A 23,609-nucleotide genomic window follows, 5' to 3' on the forward strand; every position below is an offset into this window, starting at 1 on the left:
CACCCTGCTCCCTGCTCTGTAGGTTTCAAACTACCCACTGCCCCAATTAGCAGAGCGCCTTTCGCCCAACCCATACCCAGGAGTAAGGAACCGCCCTCTCCCGAGTAACTTTAGCAGGGGAACGTGTGCCGGCCGCAACTCATGCCGCCAGGCTTACGCTGGCCCAAACCCCTACAGCCCCCCTGACATGAGCACCGCAATTCAGACTCAGAGTCTCGGAGATTATAAGCTGCTTTAAATAACATATCCGCGGTCAGCCGAGCGCGGCTGCAACACTCTACCATCACACTTTAACAGTATACTTTACAGTTCTGCAGGGTAATGTCTCAGGTTGGATGTCCTCAACGGGCAGAAGCGTCCTGACTTGGGTCCCAACAGGGACTAGCCGATCTGGAGTGCCACGACCGCTGGCTCAGCGTGTCGAATTCGGGTTTTTCCGCTGCAGGCCCAGGCGATGGGTCCCGACGTTCTCGCCAGGAGCCCCGATCTTGTCGGCCCCCGGCCGCCGGCCACGCCGTGTCCAGCCACTCTTGGACCGCGGCAGGTGAGGTAAAGAACAGTGATTTGCCCTCCGCTATGATTTTGAGCTTTGCCGGGAAAAACATCATGTACTTAATGCCTCGCTCCCGGAGTGCCGCTTTCACTACCAGAAAGGAGCGTCGTTCCTGCTGGACCTGCAAGGTGAAGTCGGGAAAGAAGCGTATGGTGGCTCCCTCGAAGTGTAGATTTCCCTGTTGTCTTGCCGCCTGGAGAATTGCAGTGCGGTCCCTAAAGTTCAGGATTTTTGCTATCATAGTTCTAGGCGGAGCCCCCGGCTTCGGTACAGGCGCTCGATGGGCCAGTTCAATCGTAAATATCTTGGATAGTCTTTTTGGTTTCAGGTGTTGGAGGATCAGGTCTTCAAGGAACAGTTCCACGCTTTGCCCCTCTGTTCCTTCCGGAACACCTACCACGCATATGTTACTTCTTCTGGCCCTCCCTTCCTGGTCCTCGAGGCGAAGGGCCATTTGACGATGTTGGTGTACCAGCTCGTTGATCCGACCCTCCAGCCGTTTTTCAGAAACCTGCAGGGCTTTGATGTCTGTTTCGTTCCATTTTGACCGTTCCGTGGTCTTGCCCAAGTCTGTGCGAATCAAGTTCATGTCAATGGAGATTTTATCCATTTTCGTTTCGAGATTAGTCCCTAGTGTTTGGATCGCCGCCATGATGGAGGTTAGGGATGGCTCCGTGGAGCCCGTCTGGTATCCGGGCGTCGCTCCAGGTTGTCCTTGTCCCAGCGGCACCGCGTATTTGTCCAGTTTATTCGTCTGGGTTGCTGTTCCTCCTTTGGGCCTCATGATGAACTGCTGGTTCCCCTCCGTACGACCCCCCGGCACTTCTTGAGAGGGCCTCAGTGGGGGTGGCTGGTGCAGTTGCCCCTTGCGCTGTATAGCTGGCGCTTTCTGACGAGAGGGCTCCGATCGCTCACCTTTTAGCAAAGGTGCGGCAGTGCGTCCACCCCTTTCAGCTCTCCACGTGCTTCTCCCACTGGGCAAGTCCTTTCGCGGCCTCTGTCCGGGTAGTCCCCTCCGCCAGCCGGCACAGCTACTCTCGACGTTAGGGAACAATCCCCGGCAGGTGCTATTATAACTTCCCACTCTTGGACCACCTGACAAGTTTCCCGCCAAGGAGTTGGCCCTCCATGTCTCTCCCAGCGTCTGCGGCGCTGCAGCGGGGCACTTTCTCTATCGGCCCTCCTATCTAGACCATATCACCTCGGGGCACTCCCTCCAGGCCTGGCTGCTCCGTTCCCCAGTGCTCGATGTGCCCCCACCAGGCCACTGTGCCCTGGGGCCAAGGCCCCCCCACTTGCGTATCCGGAGTGCTTCCCTTTTGCGTGGGTGCAGCTTCGCCGCCTCTTACCACTCAGTGTCCCACAGGCCCAGCCCCGGCGTGGTCCATAAAATGGCGTCTGCCTTGGCAGTTTCGTGGCCTCCGTGGGGGGCCTCAGCGCCCCGGTCTCAGGTATGTCAGTAATCCAGTCCCCCCCCTTGGGTATCGGGGGGCCGCCGCTCCAACTTCGCGCAGCCGGATATGCTGTGGCGCCGAGGCGCTTTCCCGCCCAGGCCAGCAGGGGTAGGCCTCAAAGCCGGGGCCTCGAGTAGCGAGACTCCCGGCCCGCCGGATCCAGGCCAGCAGACCCGGCCAGCCACGGAGACGTAGACGGCCGCGACTCAGGCAAATTGCGGAGTAGAGGTCCGGTTATTTCACCGCCTGCGGTCGCTGCTCAGAGGGGTCCCGGGTGCCAATGGGCGGGCGTCCCGGTCAGGATGCGGTCCGGATAATTGCGGGGACAGCCGCAGTACCCGCGGAGCTCGGGATCTAGGCGGCCATCGTCGTTGGCGCCTGGCCACGCCCCCCCAAAAACTTATTTTCAATAGTTTGGAGTGCGCCCTGGCTACAATACCCCACACTACAGCCCCATACGTTACTGCTGCTTTAACTTTGGCCTGATAAATATTTCTTATCAGTATGAGAGGTATTGCACCTAATTATTTAGCAAATGATTTTGCAGCAGACAGGCTTCTTTCCATTACACCTTTCTTCCTTCCACTAGCCTTGACCACGATAAGTCCTTGTCAAAGAGAACCCCCAAATAGGGGAAGGAGTCAACCACCTCTATCCTCTCCTTCTCCACATGTAAGTAGTGAGTTCTATCTCTGTCCTTGCCCCCACTATGACTGCAAACGACTTAGTGTGATTTACCCTCAGATCTATTGAGTCCATGAAGGATACATATGAGGATATCAGGTGTTGAAGACCGCGCCACGTCCTGGCGATCAACACCGCATCATCTGTATATGCCAGAATAGGTAGGAGTTGCAAATTAAATATGGGAATGTCCAGGGCTAGAACCGGCCTTGGCAAAGTGCTCGGCCGGCCCCCCAGAGGGGTTGGGGGTGCGCCAAGATGTTTGCCAGGGCAGGTTACGGCCGATTTTGTTACAGGGGCCAATATTGCAGCTATGCTTCAAAAACGAGCCTGTAACAAAAACAGCCCTCAGGGGCCCAAAACCGGCCACCACCCTGGTGGCCCACCGGGGAAATGCCCGGTGCCTGCTACGGCCAGTCAGGCCCTGGGAACGTCTCTTGTAATCTTGGTAAGAGCATTTTCTTCTCCATTTGTGTAAATGGAGAAGAGAAATTGAGCAAGGACGCATCCCTGCCTTACTCCTCTGGCGATTTTAAATAAGAGTATGCAATCCCCGTTTTTAGTATATCGGATCAAAGCTGTGGCATTGGAGTACAGCTGTTTAATAAAATGTAATATGTCTGGGTCAACCCCCATTTTCCCCATTATAGTCCATAGCTTTTCATGGACCACACAGTCGAACACTGCCGACAGGTCCATGAAAGCCATATATATTTTCCCCTCCTTCATTGTGGTATATTTTTCTGTTATAAGTGTCAGAATCAAGCACTAGTCTACGGTGCCCCTTCCCTGCTGGAATCCATATTGGGCCCGGATTAAGATGTTATTTTCCTTGTCCCATCCCTCTAACTTAGAAAGGAGGAGCCGGCCCATAAGTTTTGCTGTTGTGTCCAGCAGGGAGATTGGCCTATAGTTTTTTGGATCGGCCCGGTCTCCTCTTTTATAAATAGGGACGATGACACCTGCAGACCAAGCCTGTGGGGGTCCTACTCGACTATGCTATTCATGACATTTGTTAGTAGGGGTCCCCATAGCTCTGGTGTTCCTTGAAAGAAATCTATTGGGACACCATTCGGTCGTGGGGCCTTACCTGAACTGCACAACATCAAACCTTTCTTTACCTCCATGAGTGAGAAGGAAAGGGGAGATTGATGGCTTATTTCCATATTAACTGATGATATTTGAGGATCTGTACTTAAGGCAAAGATCTTCTCAAAATGGGCTACCCATGCTTCCTCATCTACGTTGTTATCTAATGCAGGATCTACAGGATTTTTAAAGTGCGGTGCATTTACTATCCTCCAGAAGTCACGGGTATTACCCATTTTTGCTGCTTTGGTGACAATATTCCAAATTTCTTCTTTAATAGCGTTTACTCTAATTCTCCTAGTGAGTTTGTATGTAGCCCGCAGTCCCCTGATTTCATCTGGGATTCTGGGTCTGTTTTTCAAGGCATACAGCAAGGTTTTCCTTGCTTTTGTGCAAGGAGAATCAAACCATCCCCTATCAGGCCTCTTGTTTGTTTCTTTTGTACGTGTAAGAGCCAGTTTTACCTTCTCTAGGAGATCACTAAAGGCCTTCACAGTTTCTCCTGATTCAGCCTCTGGGTCTAGGCAAATTGCTATCTTGCTCAGTGTAGTCGATAGGATTTCTGCAGTTGGTCAACACAGGCCCATTTTAATTGTATGCCATTCTTTCTTGCCACTATTGGGGTATCAATGTTTAGAATATGTGGGGATTCCCCTATATATACTTGTATCCATAATGATAAAATGGCATGATCGCTAAAAGTTGTAAATTGATTTGGTGACCTGCTGACTCTAAAGCTAATATGGGCAGTAACCAACATATAGTCAATCCTGCCCGGGACCGAAGGAACGTCTGGAGCAGAACCCGGAGACGCCGGCAGGACTTCAGCCCCCAGAATTTCTAGCACATTGACAATGCGCTAAAAGGAAGACGTCGGCCAACAGCGCCTTGCAGCCGGTGCTCACCCATTGCCAGTTGTTTTGGCTGTCCTATGCGGAGTGTCTTTTTGCCGCGGCATCGCCGAATCCTGCCCTGGCCCAGAGGAACATCTGGAGCAGAACCCCGAGATGCCGGCGGGACTACAGCCCCCAGAATTCTTAGCGCATTGACAACGCGTTAAGAGGAAGATGCCGGCCCGCGGTGCCTTTTAGCCAGTGCTCACCCATTGCCAGTTGTTGGGCAGTCCTTTGCGGAGTGTCTTTTTGCCGCAAGATCGCCGAATTCTGCTCCGGACCGGAGGAAAGTCTGGAGCAGAACCCAGAGACGCCGGCGGGACTACAGCCCCCAGAATTCCTAGCACATTGACAACATGCTAAAAAGAAGACGCCGGCCCGCGGCGCGAGACGTGCGTGGGGATGCGCACGGGCTAAGGGCGGTCCCGTCTACGCCTGTTGGAGGCTGGGCTGGGCCCAGCCTCTAAAAAATAGGCAAATCCAAATAAGGTACTGGCCATATTCCTCGTTTTCTTTTCTTTATTACTGCTATTTTCATACCATTTGCTCTAAGATTAAGGCGATTTAACTGGAGAGGAACTGCTAGTTATATGATGAGTAAGCGTAGGGGCCGAAATGACCATCTGGGAGAGGGGATCGTGGTAACACTTGATTTGTTCCTAACTAGAGCAACGTCTGTCTTAGCACACAAAATTTAGATCACAGAACGCCAACTATCCCTGGAGCCGGTCCTCCAAACAAGCTCCGCTCTGATGGCTGAGACACCATAAAACAACCCTCACTGCAAACTCAGATGGAGGGGATAGAAGGGGAAAGGGGAGCACTGCCCTATCAATCTGCACTGACAACAAAGACTAGAATATCCTCCAGGGGTGTGGGGGGAACAATGTCATGGTAACCAACCTAGAAAAACTAGGAAAAAGAAAAAGAGGGGGTGGCCCACAGAATCAAAAACCGGCAACGGCGCCCAGACAAGCTAAAGTAAGAGGGAACTGTGAGGAGGAGGAATCTGTATAAGATATGCAAGAAGGAGAAGGAGAACATATCCCGGTAACCCCTATAGTATCTGTCGGCCCCTTGATCAATGAGGACATGTGGCAGAGACTGGAGACCTTAGTAGCCACGAGGCTGAATCCCATTATTGCAACACTGACCCGGATGGAAAGGAAGCTAGTGACCCTGGAATCACAGATGAAAAAAACGAACAGGCGCTAAGGACATTGGTGCTCCCACCGAAAGGAGGGCCACTAAGGACTGAATTAAGTGCAAGAGGAAGGTCAGACCAAGAGACTCAACCTCAAAATATTTTAAATTGCACAGATGAGAGGAGGATTAGCCCAAACGACGAACCCACATCTACTAACCTCAGCAATGCCCCATCCGGTATTTTGAAGTCGTATGCGAGAGCTGCCTTGAGCAACCCCAGCAATAGTCAATTATACCAGCAACAGACAAGTAAGTAAGTATTAAACTTATACAGCGCAAACTAAGCCCAAGGGCATCAAGGCGCTAAATGCAGCTAACAGAAGGCAGCAGAGTAGACAGCATGCTCATACTGAATTATGTGAGAAGAGCCAGGTTTTTAAGCTCCTGCCAAAGATGGAATGTAATGGTTGGCCAGAGAGCTTTTCCGGGAGGGAGTTCCACAGTCTTGCTGCAGTCAGCGAGAAGGCTCTACCTCCCCACCTGGATTTTCTAAACTTAGGGAGCACTGACAGACTTTTATTAGAGGATCGGAGAGACCTACTAGGAACATATCGCTGAAACATCGACTTGATGCCATCAGGACCTAAGCCATAATAGGCCTTATGAGTCAGACAGAGGGACTTGAAAAGGATCCTTTGATCTAAAGGCAACCAGTGCAGTGACCTAATTGCAGCTGTGACTGGATGAAATTTTGAAAAATTCATCACCAGTCTGGCTGCAGCCTTCTGCACCAAATACAGACGTTGCACAAGACCTTTTTTAATGCCCAAGTATAGGGCATACAATAGTCCAATCTGGACGTTACCAGTGCAACCACAGCCTGTTTGCGTGCTTCAAAGGGAAGAAAGGGAGAAATTTGCCAAAGGACCCTAATAATACTAAAGCAGGTGGAGATGGTCTTACTAACCTGGCGCTCCATGGAAAGAGAATTGTCAACAATGACACCTACGTTTTTTCCATGAGAGACAGGACAAGGGCGGGCACCTAGACTAACAGGCCATCAGTCCGTAGACCAGATGTCCTGATTGCTCCCAAAGACGAGTACTTCTGTCTTGTCTCTGTTTAGTTTCATGTAATTTTCCACCATCCAGGAGGAAACAGCCTGCATGCAAAGTTTGAAATTAAGGGCAGAGTCCCTGATGTTATGGGATATGGAAGCCATGATTTGGGTGTCATCCGCATAGGACAACACCTCAAATCCAAATGATCTTACGACCTTTGCCAGGGGTGCCACATAAATGTTAAAAAGAGTCGGGCTCAAGGAAGAGCCCTGAGGCACACCACAAGACAGGGATTTAGAGGCAGAGTAGAATGGGCCAAATTTCACAGTCTGAGCCCTATCACTGAGAAAGGAAGAGAGCAACCTCAGAGCCGAACCTCCGATCCCAATCTCCATGAGGTGTTGAACCATCCTCTTCGGAGACAGGGTATCGAAGGCCGTGGTGAGGTCAAGAAGAACGAGCAAGGTAGTATGCCCTTCATCCACTTTAGTACGGATAGTATTAAAGACAGTAGTAAGTGCAGTTTCCGTACTGTGATGGCTTCTAAAGCCGTGCTGAGAAACATCCAGCAAAGAGTGATCCTTAAGAAAGGTACTGAGATGGGCGTTTAAATGAGTCTCCAACATCTTGGCAGGGACTGGCAGGAGAGAAATCGGTCGATAATTTTTCAGTTCTCCTGTGTCTAAGGAAGGCTTTTTTAGCAAAGGATTTAGTAACGCCGTCTTCCATATGGTGGGATACAGCCCTTCGGATATGGCCAAAGTAAGAACAGCCGTAAAGTGTGGAAGAATGACTCTGCGGGCAATTTTTAGCACTTTAAGGGGGCAAGGATCCAATGGAGAGCCTGATTTAACTAAAACAAGTGGCATGGACAATGTAACAAACCACCTAATCCCAACCTTAAACACAGCTACCACCTCCCGAGGAGGAATGATGCCTGGAATAGGGATAGGGCCAGGTAACCGAATAGATCTCCAAAGAGAGCAAAGGGCGACTGTCAGCCCACTACTGAATCGAATACAGACTTTACATCTTCCCCCACCACCTGCACCCCTGGTATTGGTACTAGGGAATACACCTTTGATGACCGAGGGTCAACCAAATGTAAAGTATATTTCAATTGACAAGCATGTTGGACATATTAAACTTCATCTGTACAAGCACATGGGTCAGTAGCACTGTGTTACATTAAATGACATGTAACCAACAAAATACTGTGCAGAAGTGCTTGTGAAGTATAGTGACGGCGCAAGTGACATGGTATATACAGCAAGGGCGGTGGGCGCAACAAGAGACAAGTGAGATTTTAAAACAAAGGATTACATATTTAGGATAACCCGACAATTAATAGTACATGAATACAAATTTCCAGATGAGTAGGGTATCCGTGAAAAGGGGCGCCAAGAGTTCCGCTGTGGAAGTCGACGGCGTTTCGGCCTGCAGAACTGTTATGCCATCATCAGGACCAGGTTACTTTTTTATTTTAAATTACAGTGCTGGGGATAGAAGGATACATATATTTCCGTATATGTGCGTTCAATAAGTTGACCAAGAAGGACAGATAGATCAAAGTGACAGTTTAGGGAGGAGATTGGAGTCCAAATAAGGTCAGGGGGTGAGAGGGGAACGCTGCAGAAAAATACAGCGTGACTAGGTTCATGGAAGAAGTAGAGTGGGTAAGCGCACCGAAAACTATTCCGGAAGTAGGCTTACTCTAGATCAACAGTAGGAGCTCTGTCCAAGAAGGTTGTTAGGATGTTACGGCAGAAACCTGTGTGTATGTTTTGTATTGTGGCATGTGCTGCGGGATGCAAGCACATGCCACAGTACAAAAAAATACACATTTTGTATATCCCTGCAGTATGTGATAGGCACAATGCTGTGCCTGCCATATGGTGCAGGGATATGTTGGGGGGCACACAGAACTCATGGCGGAAAGAAAAGTCCCTTTCCACCTGCCTTTTCATGGCAGGTTAACCGCCATGAAACGGCGGCGGAAACGGATATTGCAATCCCTACGGCAGTGCCTGAGCAGGCACAGCCACTGTTGTAGGGATTCAAGTCCTTCCGATCCGTTGGATGCGTGGCGGTCGGTCTCTCCGTCTGCCAACCATCTGCCTTGCATTGTAATGCAGCGGGTGGACCTCCACGGTCCGACGGTGGTGAGACCACCACCGACGAGCTGATGGTGGCCGTTGCACTACCAACATAATCAGGCCCCTAAGTTTCCAGACCTTTAACTTGCAAGTGCACCATTCACATTTCATGAAATTCATATGCATAGGCTATATGCACAGTATGGTTCATCAATATTTAAAAGTGGCTGGGAAGATAGTAAGGGCGTACCGAAGTATAAACAACATTAGCAGAGAAAATAGCTGAGTCAAGAATGTACTGAAAGCACAACTACAAATTTTTATTTACAGTCAAAAATGAAGGGACAGTTGTGCCAGATGCAAAACAGAATTTGAGAGGTATTAAAAATAACCTAAATTCACTTGAAAGGGTAATACAACTTGAACAGATGCACAACTTTAGTACTTTGATTAACCTACCAATCCACATTTAATTGAAGGCAAATGTGGTTATTTAGAGCTTGGTAACCCGCACTGTGTTCCACCAGGACAGGAGAAGCACATACTCCACTGCCCTGGTCCACATACAGTTGACCCTATTTAGAGATCACTGCCTGCCTGGCCTTTACCACTTTGTCAGCCCCTCTGGTTGCAATGAAAGTTTGCTGAACGGCTTCCATTCTTGTGGCTACTCTACAAAAACAAAATAAAGAAAACATCATAGAGCAAGAGTTGGTTTTGGGAAACAATAAAATGAATAGCCCAGACACCCAATGAGTTTTCTTTCCTGTTCTGGAACCTATGCTTTCCCTGGTGGTCCGGAACAAAACAAAGGAACATCAGAACGTCCGCCCTAAATAGGGCGGACAGCCTGAGGTGACAAACACCTACAGATCGAAATCGCTGGTGTAACATTTCTGCCAGTGTGGCCAGCAAGGGCACCACCAGAGGAAATATGATGCGCCGCCAGGTGTGCCATCAGTTTGGTGGACAGCGTGCTCCTCCACATTAAGGGTGGAGTGCTCTCTGCCCACCAAACTCTAAATGAGGCCCATAGCCTGCACCGATCATATATCCAGAACTTTCACTGAAGAACAGTACATTTTTATTTTATTTATTTATTTATTTATTTAATGCATTTTTATAAAGCGCAGACTTTACCCGAAGGTGTCAGAGCACTGTACAATAGAACCAGTTACGTTACATGAGAGAACTGTTACAGGAATGGAACAAACAAAAATAACATGCCATAGAATCAAAGCGACGCAGGCATAAGGCACACAATCACAAGCACAGCAAGCACAGACTGTACAAGCAAAAATATGAATATATAGGACAAATTGTACAATGACTAAAGCACTTCCTGGCGAAAAATAGCAGGCCATAGAATCAAAACAACGCAGGCAAAAGGAACACAATATCGAACGCAGCAAGCACAGGATGTACAAACAAAAATATAAATATAAGTGACAAATTTACAATGACTAAAGAACTTCCTGGCGGGGTCTGAGAAGGAGGGAATTAGTTCTGAAAGTGTCTTTGGAATAAAAGAGATTTGAGGTCCGCTTTGAAGATCTGGATGGAGGTGATGGCACGTAGCGAAGGAGGAAGCGAGTTCCAGATTCTCACCGCATTACCTGAGAACGATTGTGCCATCAATTTTTCCCTTTTGAAGGAGGGGGGCTCAAGTAGGAACTTTTCCACGATTTTCTGAGATTACTGTGAATATCAGGGAGACTACAAAAAACTTCGGCAAAAACATGGTCTCCATGAGAGTTAACCACTTATGAGTGTTCACTATGTGTGGGTGTTAATGAAGCACCTCTACAGTTAAAGATAGTAGGGTTCCCATTATTTCCAGGGTAGTGGAAATAAGATGGTTCTTGGTTGAACGGAGAAATGAGGACCTCCGTGAGGAGTCTGTAATTCCGGGATCGATTCTGGGATCGATTCCCTCTCCACCAGTGAATTTGATATAGTCAATACTTTACCTGGTGTAAATGTCTGATTACTGGATCCGCTCTCTGTCTCATCCATTTTTGCCATGCCGACTGTCCACATCATAGCCGCTAGAACGAAAGATAATAACGTAAAGTTCAGTTTACATCAAAGAAGGTAGGATTATAGCTGTTCATAATTTAATGAGGAAGAGTAGTTGTAGAGCAAGGCTACTGACGAATAAATTAAAAATCAGGTTTTGTTTTAGACTTTAAATGTTCATATGAATTTTTGAATTTACCTTCACCATTACTCATTCCTTTATTTTATATGACATTTGCTCCTGCGGACCTTAGCATACAAAATGCTTACGTTTTTACTTCAAATCGACAACAGCAGCAAAAATAAAAGTGAGTGTCGGGTTACCAATGTGTCCAAAAGGTTTGAATGTGGAGAACAAAATGAAGAGGAGTGCCCAGTGTGAGAGAAGGGGGTGATGTTAGGTAGGAAAAGTGGTGGGCATGCTTTTGGCAAGTTGTTATTCAGGGTTGAGTTTTGCATCAGTATTCAAGGGAACTTCCGGATGGTGGCTGCAGGTGGATTGATCGGTTCGTTCTTTAGCCTCCTAATGACTCCTATAAAGTATTGGCCATCTCAGAGATTTATTGCTCCCCCTTTTCGTGAAACTTTGAAAAAGGCGACAACTATCTGAGTAAATAGTCTCCTATGACGCATAATAAAGTGTTGTGGTGTTTTTTAAGATTGAATTTGAATTAAAGTTTTTTCCAGGAGGGACTTTCTGCTCTTTGAATACCATTTGCATTCTAGAGAATGTGTGCAATGTTTTCAATTGATTTCCAATATCAAAGGCATTCTGGGTGTTAGGGCATGTTCTCTCTGTGACTTTCTTCATTCAAGTCCACTGGTTGAATTTTGCTAGAGCAAACATTCTGTGATAGTCCCTGTCTAGCAGGGTGGCACGATAAGGTTGCTGTTGTGGATGTAGCTCGCAAATCTTGGTCCACGGGATGCTTTTAATCATATTCACAGTCTCTTACCATTCTTGGTAGTTCAGTCTCAGTCACTTTTGAGTATGTGAGCTGCTTTATATGGTTGTATGATAGAGACATGCATGGCCAAAACACACATGCCTCTACAACACTGCCCGAACAATGAATGCGTCTTAACGTATTCCTTACCACGTATTCCTTACCACGCATACCTTTACCACACAATTTCATGGTAAAGACATGACTGGTAAAGGGATATATGTGGTAAAGATCAAACCCCAGTCCCCCCTCACCCTAAACTGTGTAAACAACCACGACTCCCAATCACTAAACCACAACCCAGAGCCCTAAAAACCGCCCAGACCCCCACCTTAAGCCCTAAAAACAATTCCGACCCTCTAAGTCCTAAAAACAATCCTAAACCCCCCCCAAGCCCTAAAAATTACCCGAGCCCCAAACACGACCCTTCCCCCCAAGCACTGAAAACTAACGCAACCCCCCCCCCCAGAGTCCTAAAAACAACCCTGACCCCTAAAAACAACACGAGCCCTAAAAACTAACCTGGCTCACCAAAAGCCCTGATAACTACCCCCAACCCCTACAAATTACCCCCCCAAAAACCGGTCCCAACCCTACTCAGCAGACCACGTCCCTGAGCTCCCTCTCCGGATCCTTCCTCTTCCTGTGCCCGCCCACCACCTATCTAGACCGCGCACTGCCTTAACCACGCATATGAGTGTTTAAGGCAAGTGTGGTTTCGCTTGCAAGGAAACAGCACGTGTGGCTCAGCCCACATTGTAAAGGCTGTTTCCTGCTCTATTCTTTGCTCAAACAACAGTTGATGGACAGAATGCAGAACAATGTCATACATTCACCCCAGTACAGAGATCTGGGCCTATTCTTTGCTCTGCACAGTGTCCGCTTCACTCAAAAGAGGGTGGTGGTCTAGGTTCAGAATTCTGAATCAGACTGGGATTACTTAAGCAAAATTGTATCTACTTCAAGTAAACAGATATAGGAGTTCAGTACTTAACATATTGGGCATATAGAGACAAAGGTTGTTGACACACACAAGTGACTCACTTTGCAAATTTATCTATTTGAACAAGTTTTTATCTCTACCCTAAAAAAGTTCTGTGATCAGTTTTACCAACCCAGAAAATCATGCGTCTGAAAAGATTTTCAACAAAAGACCTCTACAAGGAGGTTCACAATTGTTTCCTGAATCATCTGTAAGTGCAAAACGGTGCTGTGTAATAGGATATTCTAGTACATCATCCTAAATGATGTTCTTGCACCAACCAAGGTGATAGCTTGGCCAAGCAAGGGCATCTGTAAATCAAGAACAGAATAAGTTGAGCTAAATCCATTACAGTTCCTAGAAATAGCTATCAAGACAGATTAAGGAAGTCAGCACAGCTATTTCACCAGCATTACAGGCAACAGGCACAATGGCTCCATCACACACCATCTGGTCCAGTGCTTTGGCTTGTATAGATGGGCAAGAATAGTAGAGCGATTTGAGACAGGCCTGCTCAGTCATGTACGGTCAACGCAGTAGTCTCATTTTGTGTCCCAAGCTAACAGAAACAAGCATTGGAAATGCAATAGGTCTCGCAATAGGAAAGTTAGAGCTATTGGAGTTATAAATATTTTTTTATTTATTTATGTGTTGTTTTTTTAAATAGCTAAATTAATATATATTTTTTTTTACTAAGCCAATAGTTTTTACTTTTGTAAATGTGACACATTTAGCATTTGTAATGCAACATGTTTTGTATTTACGTGACTTATATGTATTGATATAAATAAAAGACAGTGGTTTTTAATTTTTTTAAATATTCAATACGTAAATAAAATGCATTTTATTTTATATTGCTAATAGCTTAAACTTTATTGAATATATTTAGTGAAGATTATGTTTTGTGTATTTTATTGTGATGAAAATTGAAGAACAGAAGTGAAATTTTAAGATTTAGTTTGACATTTGGAATAAATTTTGAAACATTGTGAAAACATATTTGAACTAATGATGCTATGTTGGCGCGGAGTGATGCTGTGGTACTGAGTGATGCTGTGGCGCTGAGTGATGCTGTGGCGCTGAGTGATGCTGTGGCGCTGAGTGATGCTGTGGCGCTGAGTGATGCTGTGGCGATGAGTGACGCTGTGGCGATGAGTGACGCTGTGACGCTGAATGTTGCTGTGGTATTGAGTGGTGCTGTGGTATTTATTTTTTGTTGCGTTGACTGTTGCTGTGGCGTTGAGTGGTGCTGAGTGATGCTGTGGCGTTGTTTTTTTGTGGCATTGAGTGATGCTGTGCTATTTAGTGTTGCTGTGGCATAGAGTGATGCCGTTGTATTAAGTGATGCCGTGGCATTGAGTGATGTTGTAGCATTGAGTCATGCTGTGGCATTGAGTGGTGCAGTGTTATTTAGTGTTGCTGTGGCATTTAGAGGTGTTGTGGCATTGAGTGGTGCTGTGGCATTAGTGTGTTGTGTTTGAGGTTGTAGTTGGAGGATGTGGTTGTTGGGGGGGAGTTGAGGAAATGAGTCCTTGTTTAGGATGTGTGAGGGTGAGTGTTCTAGAGCTTTTTTAGTGTATGAGGGTGAGTGAGGATGTGTGAGGGTGAGTGTATATGGTGAGTGAGGGTGTGTGTGTAAGAGGTGTTGAAGGTGTGAAGGTGTGAGGGTGTGAATGTGAGTGAGGGTGTGTGAGTGTGTTTGTGGGTGTGAGGGTAGGTGAGTGTGAGTGTTTGAGTGAGGATTTGAGGAAATGATTGTTTTTGTTGTTTAGGATGTGTGAGTGCGCTCGAGATTTTTTAGTGTGTGAGGGTGAGTGAGGATGTGTAAGGGTGAGGGTGAGTGAGAGGAGCTATGTAAAGTTCATCATGGAAATTACAAGCATTGGCAAAGCCAACAGAGCTGTCCTTAGGCTCTGCCAATGGGTGTAGCAATACTGTACAGCAGCCACGAAACTGTGCAGCATGGCTAAAGCAAAACTAATACCAAGGCAGCGCTGGGAGGGGGGCTGGGCACGAACTGAAGTGCTCTGGGGGATGTTTGTGCAAGCCGGGCAGAAAGGACGGCCGTGGGAGGTGGGAGGAGAAGTAATAGAGTGGTGCAGGCGGGGGGCGAAGAGTGGAAGGGGAGGAGGGAGCGAGGAAGATCGAATGGAAAGGGAGAGACTATGAACGGAGTCAGGGAAGAGACAGAGGGAAGGGGAGGAGGGAGAGGGCATAGATTATAGGGGGAGGGTGGGATATAGAACCAGGGAAGGGATGGAAAGAGGTGAGAGAAAAGGAGGGAAGGCAGGGGAAAGGAGGGTGACTGGGAACGAGTGAGAAAACAAGACGGAGGGCATTGCTGTGGGGAGGGGGGAGGAGAAATGCGACACGGCGGGCAGAGGAGGGGGCGGAGTGGGGAGAGCAGCGATGAGGGTGTGAAGCAGCAGGGGCCTTTGAAGTGAAGCTAAGCTTCACTTCAAAGGTGTGGGAGGAGTGCGGCTGAGGGAACAGATGGCGATTTGATGTTGTGCACGCGCATTGACCTAGAGGCGCACGGGCACAGCACCAAATCGCCCAGTTGGGTAAAGTCTGTTTAAGTCGCTATAGTCTCGCTCTGCTCAATGCGCATGCGCATTGAGAGGCGAGACCTAAAAAAGGAGGCTTGCCTGGGTGTGGTTTTAGGCTTGATCTGACTTGAGGATGTTTGATTGCAGATATTCTGCCTTTAAAATCCTTCAGTAGCCTAAGAGAGGTTTCAAGTGCAACCCCCTGCTGAAATCTATTCCTTCTTGGTGAAACATCCATTTTTGGACCTGGCCATTTTTGCAGGGTTATACCCAAACATTTTGCCTTCTTCTGCCTATTTTTTCTAACCTGTTGTGTTGGTTTTAGGACTCCGGGCACTTTACTACTGCTAACCAGTGCTAAAGGGCATATGCTCTCTGTCTAAAATGTATTGGTGATTAGTTTATCCTTGAATGGCGTCATTTGATTTACTAATACGTCCCTAGTAAAGTGCACCAGGCGTGCCCAGGGCATGTAAATCGAATGCTACTGGTGGGTCTGCAGCACTGATTGTGCCACCCACACGAGTAGCCTTGAAAACATGTCTCAGACCTGCCACTGAAGTGTCTGAGAGTGCAGTTTTAAACTGCCATTTCGACCTGGCAAGTGCACCCACTTGCCAGGCCCAAACCTTCCCTTTTAATACATCTAAGGTACCCCTGAGGTAGGTCTAAGGCAGCCCCATGGGCAGGATGCAAAGTATGTAAAAGGTAGGGCATGTTCAGGTGTGTATTACATGTCCTAGCAGTGAAATGCAGCTAATTTCGTTTTTCACTATTGCAAGGTCCATCTCTCGCATAGGGTAACATAGGGATTGCCTTGAAATATCTTTTAAGTGTTATTTCCCATTAAGAGCACATAGACATTTGTAGTTTGGGGTATCTGAACTCTCAATTTAAAAATATATCTTTTGGTGAAATAGTTTTTTAAATTGCGTGTTTGCAAATGCCACTTTTAGAAAGTGGGCATTTTCTTGCTTAACCTTTCTGTGCCTCTGCCTGTCTGTAGAATACACATCAGGGTTGGCTGACAATTGGGTTCTTGTGCATTTACTCTAGGCAGTCATACAAAGGGAGCTGAGGTATGCCTTGCATATCCTGAGGGGCCATCACCAGGCTGATGGGCCTTCCTGTGCGACAGTGGTGGGAGGAGTTGTCACTGACACCTGAATAGGGCTGTGCCTGTACTCACACAAAGCTGTCTCCACCCCCTGTAGCATGTCTGGAGCCAAGTGAGAGAAAGGCAGGATCTTGTGCACTACAAAGACTTTCCTTTGAAGTTTGCCTATGACAAAGGCTGAAAGGGGTATACGTACTGGACCTCGGATACTCCAAAATCAAAACAGTTCTGGACTGAGGTTATTCTGCCAGGAAGAATAGCTGGATACTGTAGGAGGGACTGCCGCTGCTTTGTTGTGCTGGCCTGCTGCTTGCTACTTCCGTCCTGAGAGTGAAAGGACTGGATTTGTCTTTCTGTATCCTGCTTCCAAAGTTCTCCACGGGCTTGACTTGAGCTTGCCTCCTGTTAAGAAGTCTCAGGGCCAACAAAGACTTCACATGCCAGTGCCTGGGCTATTCTGCTGAGAGTCCTGACTTCCCAAGTGGTGCCAAATCCAGTTTCTGGGCCCTTGGAAGTGAAATCTGCTGATCCTAAGGATACAATCCATGCATCGAATCCCAGGTCCTGTTTTATTTACGTACTGCTGTAAAAGATCAACTCAGTGCCGCTGCCTACCCCGAAGCACGATTCCTGCTTGACGCATCGACCACGGCTTACACCATAAGCCCCAGCTTGCAATCACAACGTGTCAGAATAATCACTGCTGGTGTGTTTCAAGCACTATGTCACCAAAGTCTGTGGCACCAGCTCCAACTCCGACTCAGCGCCTGCTTCGTGGATGTGGAATCGACGCAGCACCTGTTTTGCCGTTAATGCATCAACGCAGCATGTCTGGATTTTCGACGCATCATCCCTGGGTGCTGATTCTTCATTCACCCTGCATCATAGTAAGGAACTGAGGTCATGTGTCCAGAAACCGACGCATCAACTCCCCTGCCCCATGCGAATTCCTGAGGCGGAAGCCGGGAATTATCACCATTTTACTCTCACTGCCGTGTTTTTAAAAGGAAAAATTGCACTTTGTATTTTGCACTCCTGATTTTTAAATTGTAGCCTTACCTCTACCATCTCAGCCGATTAGGCGCTGATCGAGGGATTGGGGCAAGGACACTGACTCCTTTCTGGTGCCGCCATCTTGGGGGGGGGGACACAGTCTGCAGGCTAGTTGTTTTTGCTGGGAGGAGATAAATTGACGCGCCAGCGCGCACGCGCCCATCCCTAGCTGCCCCTCCTCTCTTATTATTTATGACACCTACAGGGCGGACGCGCAGGGGACGCGTGCAGCGGGCGCCCCAAAGGCAAGCCTGTCTGCGCCCATCTGCGCCTGGACGAGCCCAGAGACCAGATGCCCTGCACAAAATAGCCCCCTTGTCTCAGGTGTCGCCCGCCTAACATACTCTGGTTCTATGTTATACGACGTTAGAGCCAGAGCGATCAGAGATTCCAGGCGTAATATCTGTTGTTCTACAAAGTTTCTGGCAGCCCTTGAAGGCCCAGTCGCTTGTAGTACCTGCAACTTCCACACACTCGCAAACTCTACTGAGCGACTCGCCGAACATACTAACCCCCCCCCCCCCTCCCGGTTTTCTAATTACCCTATTTATATTTTATGCAACATACGCTCACTAGCCAAACATTCGGTAGAGGTACGGGACATGATTGCCACTCATTCGCCCGATCTCAGTTTTATTACTGAAACTTGGATGACACCTACCAATCTCCCTGCGATCTATTTGGCTATTCCTGAGTGATACAAAATCATCCATTTGGGTAGAGTGGGAAAAACTGGAGGTGGTATAGCTATCGCCTATAAAACTCATCTAAAGGCTCAATGGCTGTCCTCCTTAACAAACGATACCCTAGAATTAGGGATTTTTAAAATTACCAGGTCCCCCTCGGAGGTCTGGAACAGAGCTTTAATTTACCGGCCACCAGGCCCAAAAGCAAATGTTGCCAATTATTTGATCGAACTTATTGCCATGCAAGTACTCGCCTCCACAAAGTTTATTCTACTTGGCGATTTTAACTTCCATGGGGAAGATACCGCAAAGCCTGAGGTGATTACATTAATTTCCAGGCTCAACCTTATCGGTATAACCCAAAAGGTTGAGGGCCCTACACATCAGGTGGGACACAAGCTGGACTTAATTTTTACTAACATGGAACACTTAAGTGGTCTCGCTGCCTCTCCACTTACATGGACTGATCACTTTATGATTATGTTCAAGATACATTTCGGACTATCCTCATTCCGTCTGATCAACCACAACAGAAAAAGAAACAATGAGGCACACCCTGGCATAAACTCACCCAGGAGTCTTTTAATGTGGCCATGCAGCAACATAGGGAAGTAAGGGAATATAAAAAAGACAATTGTGAGGAAAATGTCACAAACAGGTTGGATAATTTTAATTCTAAATTGACTGCATCATTTGATTTAGTCATTCCCCGATCCAATCTAAGCACGTCCCACCAACGATCAACTGCCACATGGTACTCAGGTGAACTGAAAAATGATAAATCCAGCTGTAAGCGCCTGGAAAGACGCTGGAGAAGCACAAAAAGTCCCCAAGATAGTCATATTAACAAACTGGCACTTGCCAATTATCACCAAAACATTAAGATGGCAAGACGGAAATTTATATTGAATCAAATCGAACAAGCGACCAACTCTTCTAAAGCTTTGTTCAATATAGTCAAAGACTTTGTGGCACCTCGAGCTTGCAAGGAATCACCAGTGGAATCGCAGATACTCTGTGACTCTATTGCGGAATTCTTTCAGAATAAAATCGCAGTGATTTATGCTAACTTTCCCACAATAACAGCAGATAACATAGATTTTATAATGAGGTCAGATGAGGAGAGGGTTACTTCATCTGCTGGGTGTCTCGACCAGTTTAACACCATCTCGGTGGACGAGGTAGAGAAGCTTCTGCTATCGGCAAAATCGGGCTCGCCAGGGGACTTTTGCCCTCCTAAAATCATGGCTCTCCTTTCCTCCAGCTGTGCGCGAGATATCACAGAAATATTCAACTGTTCGATTCAATCGGGCAGTATCCCCGCAGCATGGAAGGAAGCCTATGTTCGCCCGATCCTAAAGAAAGCTACCGCAGAACCCCAGGTGCTCAGTAACTATAGACCGATATCGTTGCTGCCCCTGCTTGGTAAGCTATTAGAAACATCAGTGAATAGACAGCTTAGTTCTTACCTGGAAGCAAATAATATCCTTCATCCATCGCAATCGGGATTTTGCCCAGGGTATAGCACCGAGACAGCTATTCTCGCTGTAACCGACTCTATGAGACGGACACTAGATGATGGCGGGTCAATGGTTCTTATCCTTCTTGATCTCTCCGCAGCATTCAATACCATCTCTCATGGAATGCTTGCGGAGAGATTACATGCCTGCGGAATCAGAGGATTGGCCTTGAAATGGCTTAATGATTTCCTGACAGATAGATCACAAACCATTATGCTTGGACCATACCTGTCAAAAAAATATCCGTTAGACAAAGGGGTACCCCCAGGGCTCAAGCCTGAGCCCTAAGCTTTTTAATATTTACATGACCCCATTGGCCTCTATTGTTGAGCCTTTTGGGTTTGAAATTATTTCATATGCTGACGACACTCAGCTCTTATTCCCAATTGGTTCAAATCCTGAAGAAGAGAAACTGCGTTTCTCTGAGGGCATGTTGGCCATCTCTAAATGGATGACCGAAAATTGCCTTCAACTGAATCCTGAAAAAATGGAGCTGATGCTCATGGGCAAAGCAGCCTCATTCTGGACAGAGGAGTGGTGGCCGGTCGGGCTGGGACGATCCCCTGCCCCATCAGTAAAAAACGTGGGCTTAAAATTAGACCGAGCTCTTACGATGAAGGACCACATTTCAGCCACAGTGAGCTCCTATTATTACAGCCTGCGTCTGCTGCGCAGAATAATACCTTTTCTGCCAGAGAGTCATCGTAGAACTGTAGTCCAGGTGCTGGTAATCAATCGGCTTGACTACGGCAATGCCCTACTGGCTGAAGTGGGTGAGACATTATTGGCCAGATTAGTAATTCAGAACACGGCTGCCAGGATGACATTAAATTGCCCGGCCGGCTCGCCATCACTTCCCTTATTGAAGAAAGTACACTGGCTCCCAATAAAAAAACGTTCCTTCTTCAAGATCTGCTGTCTGACGTTTAAAGCTTGGGAAGGCAGGGGTTCCAAGTAACTGCAAAGGCTGCTTGTTCAACAGATCTCTGGTCGTAACCTTAGGTCCAACTCCCTAGCTCTGTTGAAGATTCCACGTCTTCGCCTTTCTCGTACCGGTGGCAGAGCATTTTGCTATGTCGCCCCGAAATACTGGAACCAGCTTCCTTTACCTGTGCGGAACTGTACTTCCTACTTGATCTTCAGGAAGCACTTGAAAGCATTCCTGTTTTAACCTCACCCTCTCTTTTAGTTTCCCCTCCTGTCTTCAGTGTATTATGGTAGGCGAAGCGCCGAGATGCCCCCGGGTGATTCGAGCGCCATATAAAAAACGCCTAACATAACATAACAAGGAACAAACGCATCACCTCCCCTGCCGGTAAGGAACCGAAGCATCACATCCCCTGTGTAGTAAGGGGCGGACGCATTGCTTTGCTTTTCTGGCATTTCACCTCGCCTTACGCTGACCCTGCCTCGTCTTTCATTTTTGACGCATCTTTGGCACTTTGTGCTAAAGAAATGCATCAATTGTTTTCTATGGACGAAACATTTGCTTAATCTTTTAAACGTGACATTTTGATTGTGTAAGTTGGATTTTGTCGTTTTGATCTTGTTCTACTCCGATAAATATTGGTTATTTTTCTAAACTGGTGTGGATTCTTTTTGTAGTGTTTTAACTGCGTTACTCTGTGTGTGTGTGTGTGTGTGTGTGTGTGTGTACAAATACTTTACGCATTCCCTCTGAGATAAGTCTGAATGCTCATGCCAAGCTACCAAGGGGGTGAGCAAGGGTTATCTTAACTGTGTGACTCCCTTACCCTGATTATAGTAAGGGTCCCTACTTGGACAGGGTGCAAACCACTGCCAACTAGAGACCCCATTTCTAACATTCCCCTTTAGCATGTTGGATGGTTTTGGGAAGGGAAGGTCCCCTTATTATTAAACAGGTTGTTACCCCTGTCCCAATGCCCAACGGCATGTAAAACTGGTATCCTGGCTTTTATTTGGCTATGGCGTCATGATAACCTAGAATTGTGTGCAACGGCCTGACTATGGGTGATTCCGGACAGGTCTTGTGACTGCAGTAACGCACCAAGCATCCTATCATTATATGCAATGCACTATTGTAATTGTCTTGTGTACCTCCTGTAAAGAAGTGGTGGCAGCACAGACTTATGTGAAATCTATAGTGTAACTAAACTTTTTTCTTTGTGCCAGTGTGAGCAGTCTACTAAGCCCTCTTGTTTAAAGTTTCACAGTGAACCCAGAGCGTTGCTCTGACATCCCGTGAGTATGCAACAACCCCAAACCTGTTCTGTCTATATAGTGTTTGATTTACGGGGATCGCTAGAAGCCAAAAGATTTTAGGATCATCCCTCCCACTTTTTGTATCTTTCACTACCCTTATATCTTTGCCTACATAGCATGAGAGAGATCGGGGGTGAAAGCAGGCAATGAAGAGATACAACAATTCATTAGATCCCATACGGAGTATGTAACCGAGCACCTTAACCATCTTTTGGAATGTGGAATATTTCATAACACTGTTTTAATAAAGTACTTTCTTTTTTTCTTTTAAATATTAGCAATGGGCTGGACAATACTTTATTGTGTCAGAGTATTCACTGTTGAGTTCTGAGTTCTAGCCCACCACAAGTGACTAACTGAGAAGTCTATGACTGCTTGGCCTCGCATCCATGAGAGTCAAGTTCCATGCTCATGTGGCAGAACTGTAGTAGGTTGGACCCTATGATACTAGTGACAAATAACCTCACCCAAGACAGTTAGGGCCTAGTAACCCCTGCCCCTTCCTGTCCTGTGTCCCTCCATATGGGGTCTGACAGATAGGTTCTGGATAGGCCACAAACTGGGATTGCTATAAATGTAAATCAATCGGAAAAATCCCTGGTGGTCGCCAGTAGGTAGTTATAGTTAGGACCTAGTTTCCATAGGAAAAAAGTTTTTGGGATTTGCCAATATCTTTGGCGCCGTTTGACGAATCCTCGTGAAATCTTCCCCAAAACAGGGTTGGACCGCTAAGTTTGTGTGTTGAAAGTTTCAGGGTGATTCGTCAAGCGGGGGCCGAGAAAAAAGGGGGGTCCCAAAGCGCGTTTTCTCCATGTTATTTTCCCATGGGAACTTTATTACAGGCTACAGCCCGACCTGCTCAACGGAATTACACCAAATTTGGCAAAAAGGTAGGTCTTGGTTTAGACTGCGCCCTTTGTACTAAATGGTGGAAATCCGTTCAGTAGTTCCTGAGAAATTTAAAAAAGAAAAATATTGATATCTGAGCACCGAGGAGGGTTTGCGGACCCTCCTGGGCACGAGGTTCACTCTGATTGGCTGCCAACACTCCAAACCAGGAAGTGTTGGCAGCCACCTTGTACAGAGTCACAAGAAAAGAGTGGAAAAAAGGTTGAAAAACAAGAAAAGGAGGCAGGGTACAAACACCCTGACCCCAAAGGCCTCTCAGGAAGTCCCACAAGGACCCCCAGGGCCTAAAAGCATTTAAAATAAAGAAATTTGCACGGGTCGCAAATCCGGCCCAGAAAAAAAAAAAAAAAAAAGAGCGGGCTCCAGCACTTTGTACCATTTAAGCCCCCCGGGTGGGCAAGGTCCCGGGGACATGATTAATTATGTGGCCCGCGGGCCCCCGCAGCCCCAGGGACCACCACCTCCCCGGGCTTCATTAGTGATGAGCAGGGGGCACGCGCCCCCCCGCAGCCCCGGGGACCGCCACCATCCCGGGCATTGTGCAAAAAGTATGTGGGGGCCTTGTCGGCGCCCCAGGAACCGCCACCTACCCGGGGCTCTGTTTTTT

General features: G+C 47.2%; 1 protein-coding gene across 1 annotated transcript in view; it reads right to left on the minus strand.

Moving 5' to 3' along the window:
• Positions 1-23,609, minus strand: part of PSEN2 (presenilin 2) — a 443,825-nt gene that overhangs the window by 125,408 nt on the left and 294,808 nt on the right. Inside the window, exon 8 of the mRNA XM_078649110.1 lies at positions 10,947-11,024. Coding sequence (XP_078505236.1) covers positions 10,947-11,024 — 78 coding nt within the window. The remainder of the gene's footprint in view (positions 1-10,946; positions 11,025-23,609) is intronic.

Source organism: Lissotriton helveticus, chromosome 6 (assembly GCF_964261635.1).
Source record: "Lissotriton helveticus chromosome 6, aLisHel1.1, whole genome shotgun sequence".
Taxonomy (NCBI): domain Eukaryota; kingdom Metazoa; phylum Chordata; class Amphibia; order Caudata; family Salamandridae; genus Lissotriton; species Lissotriton helveticus.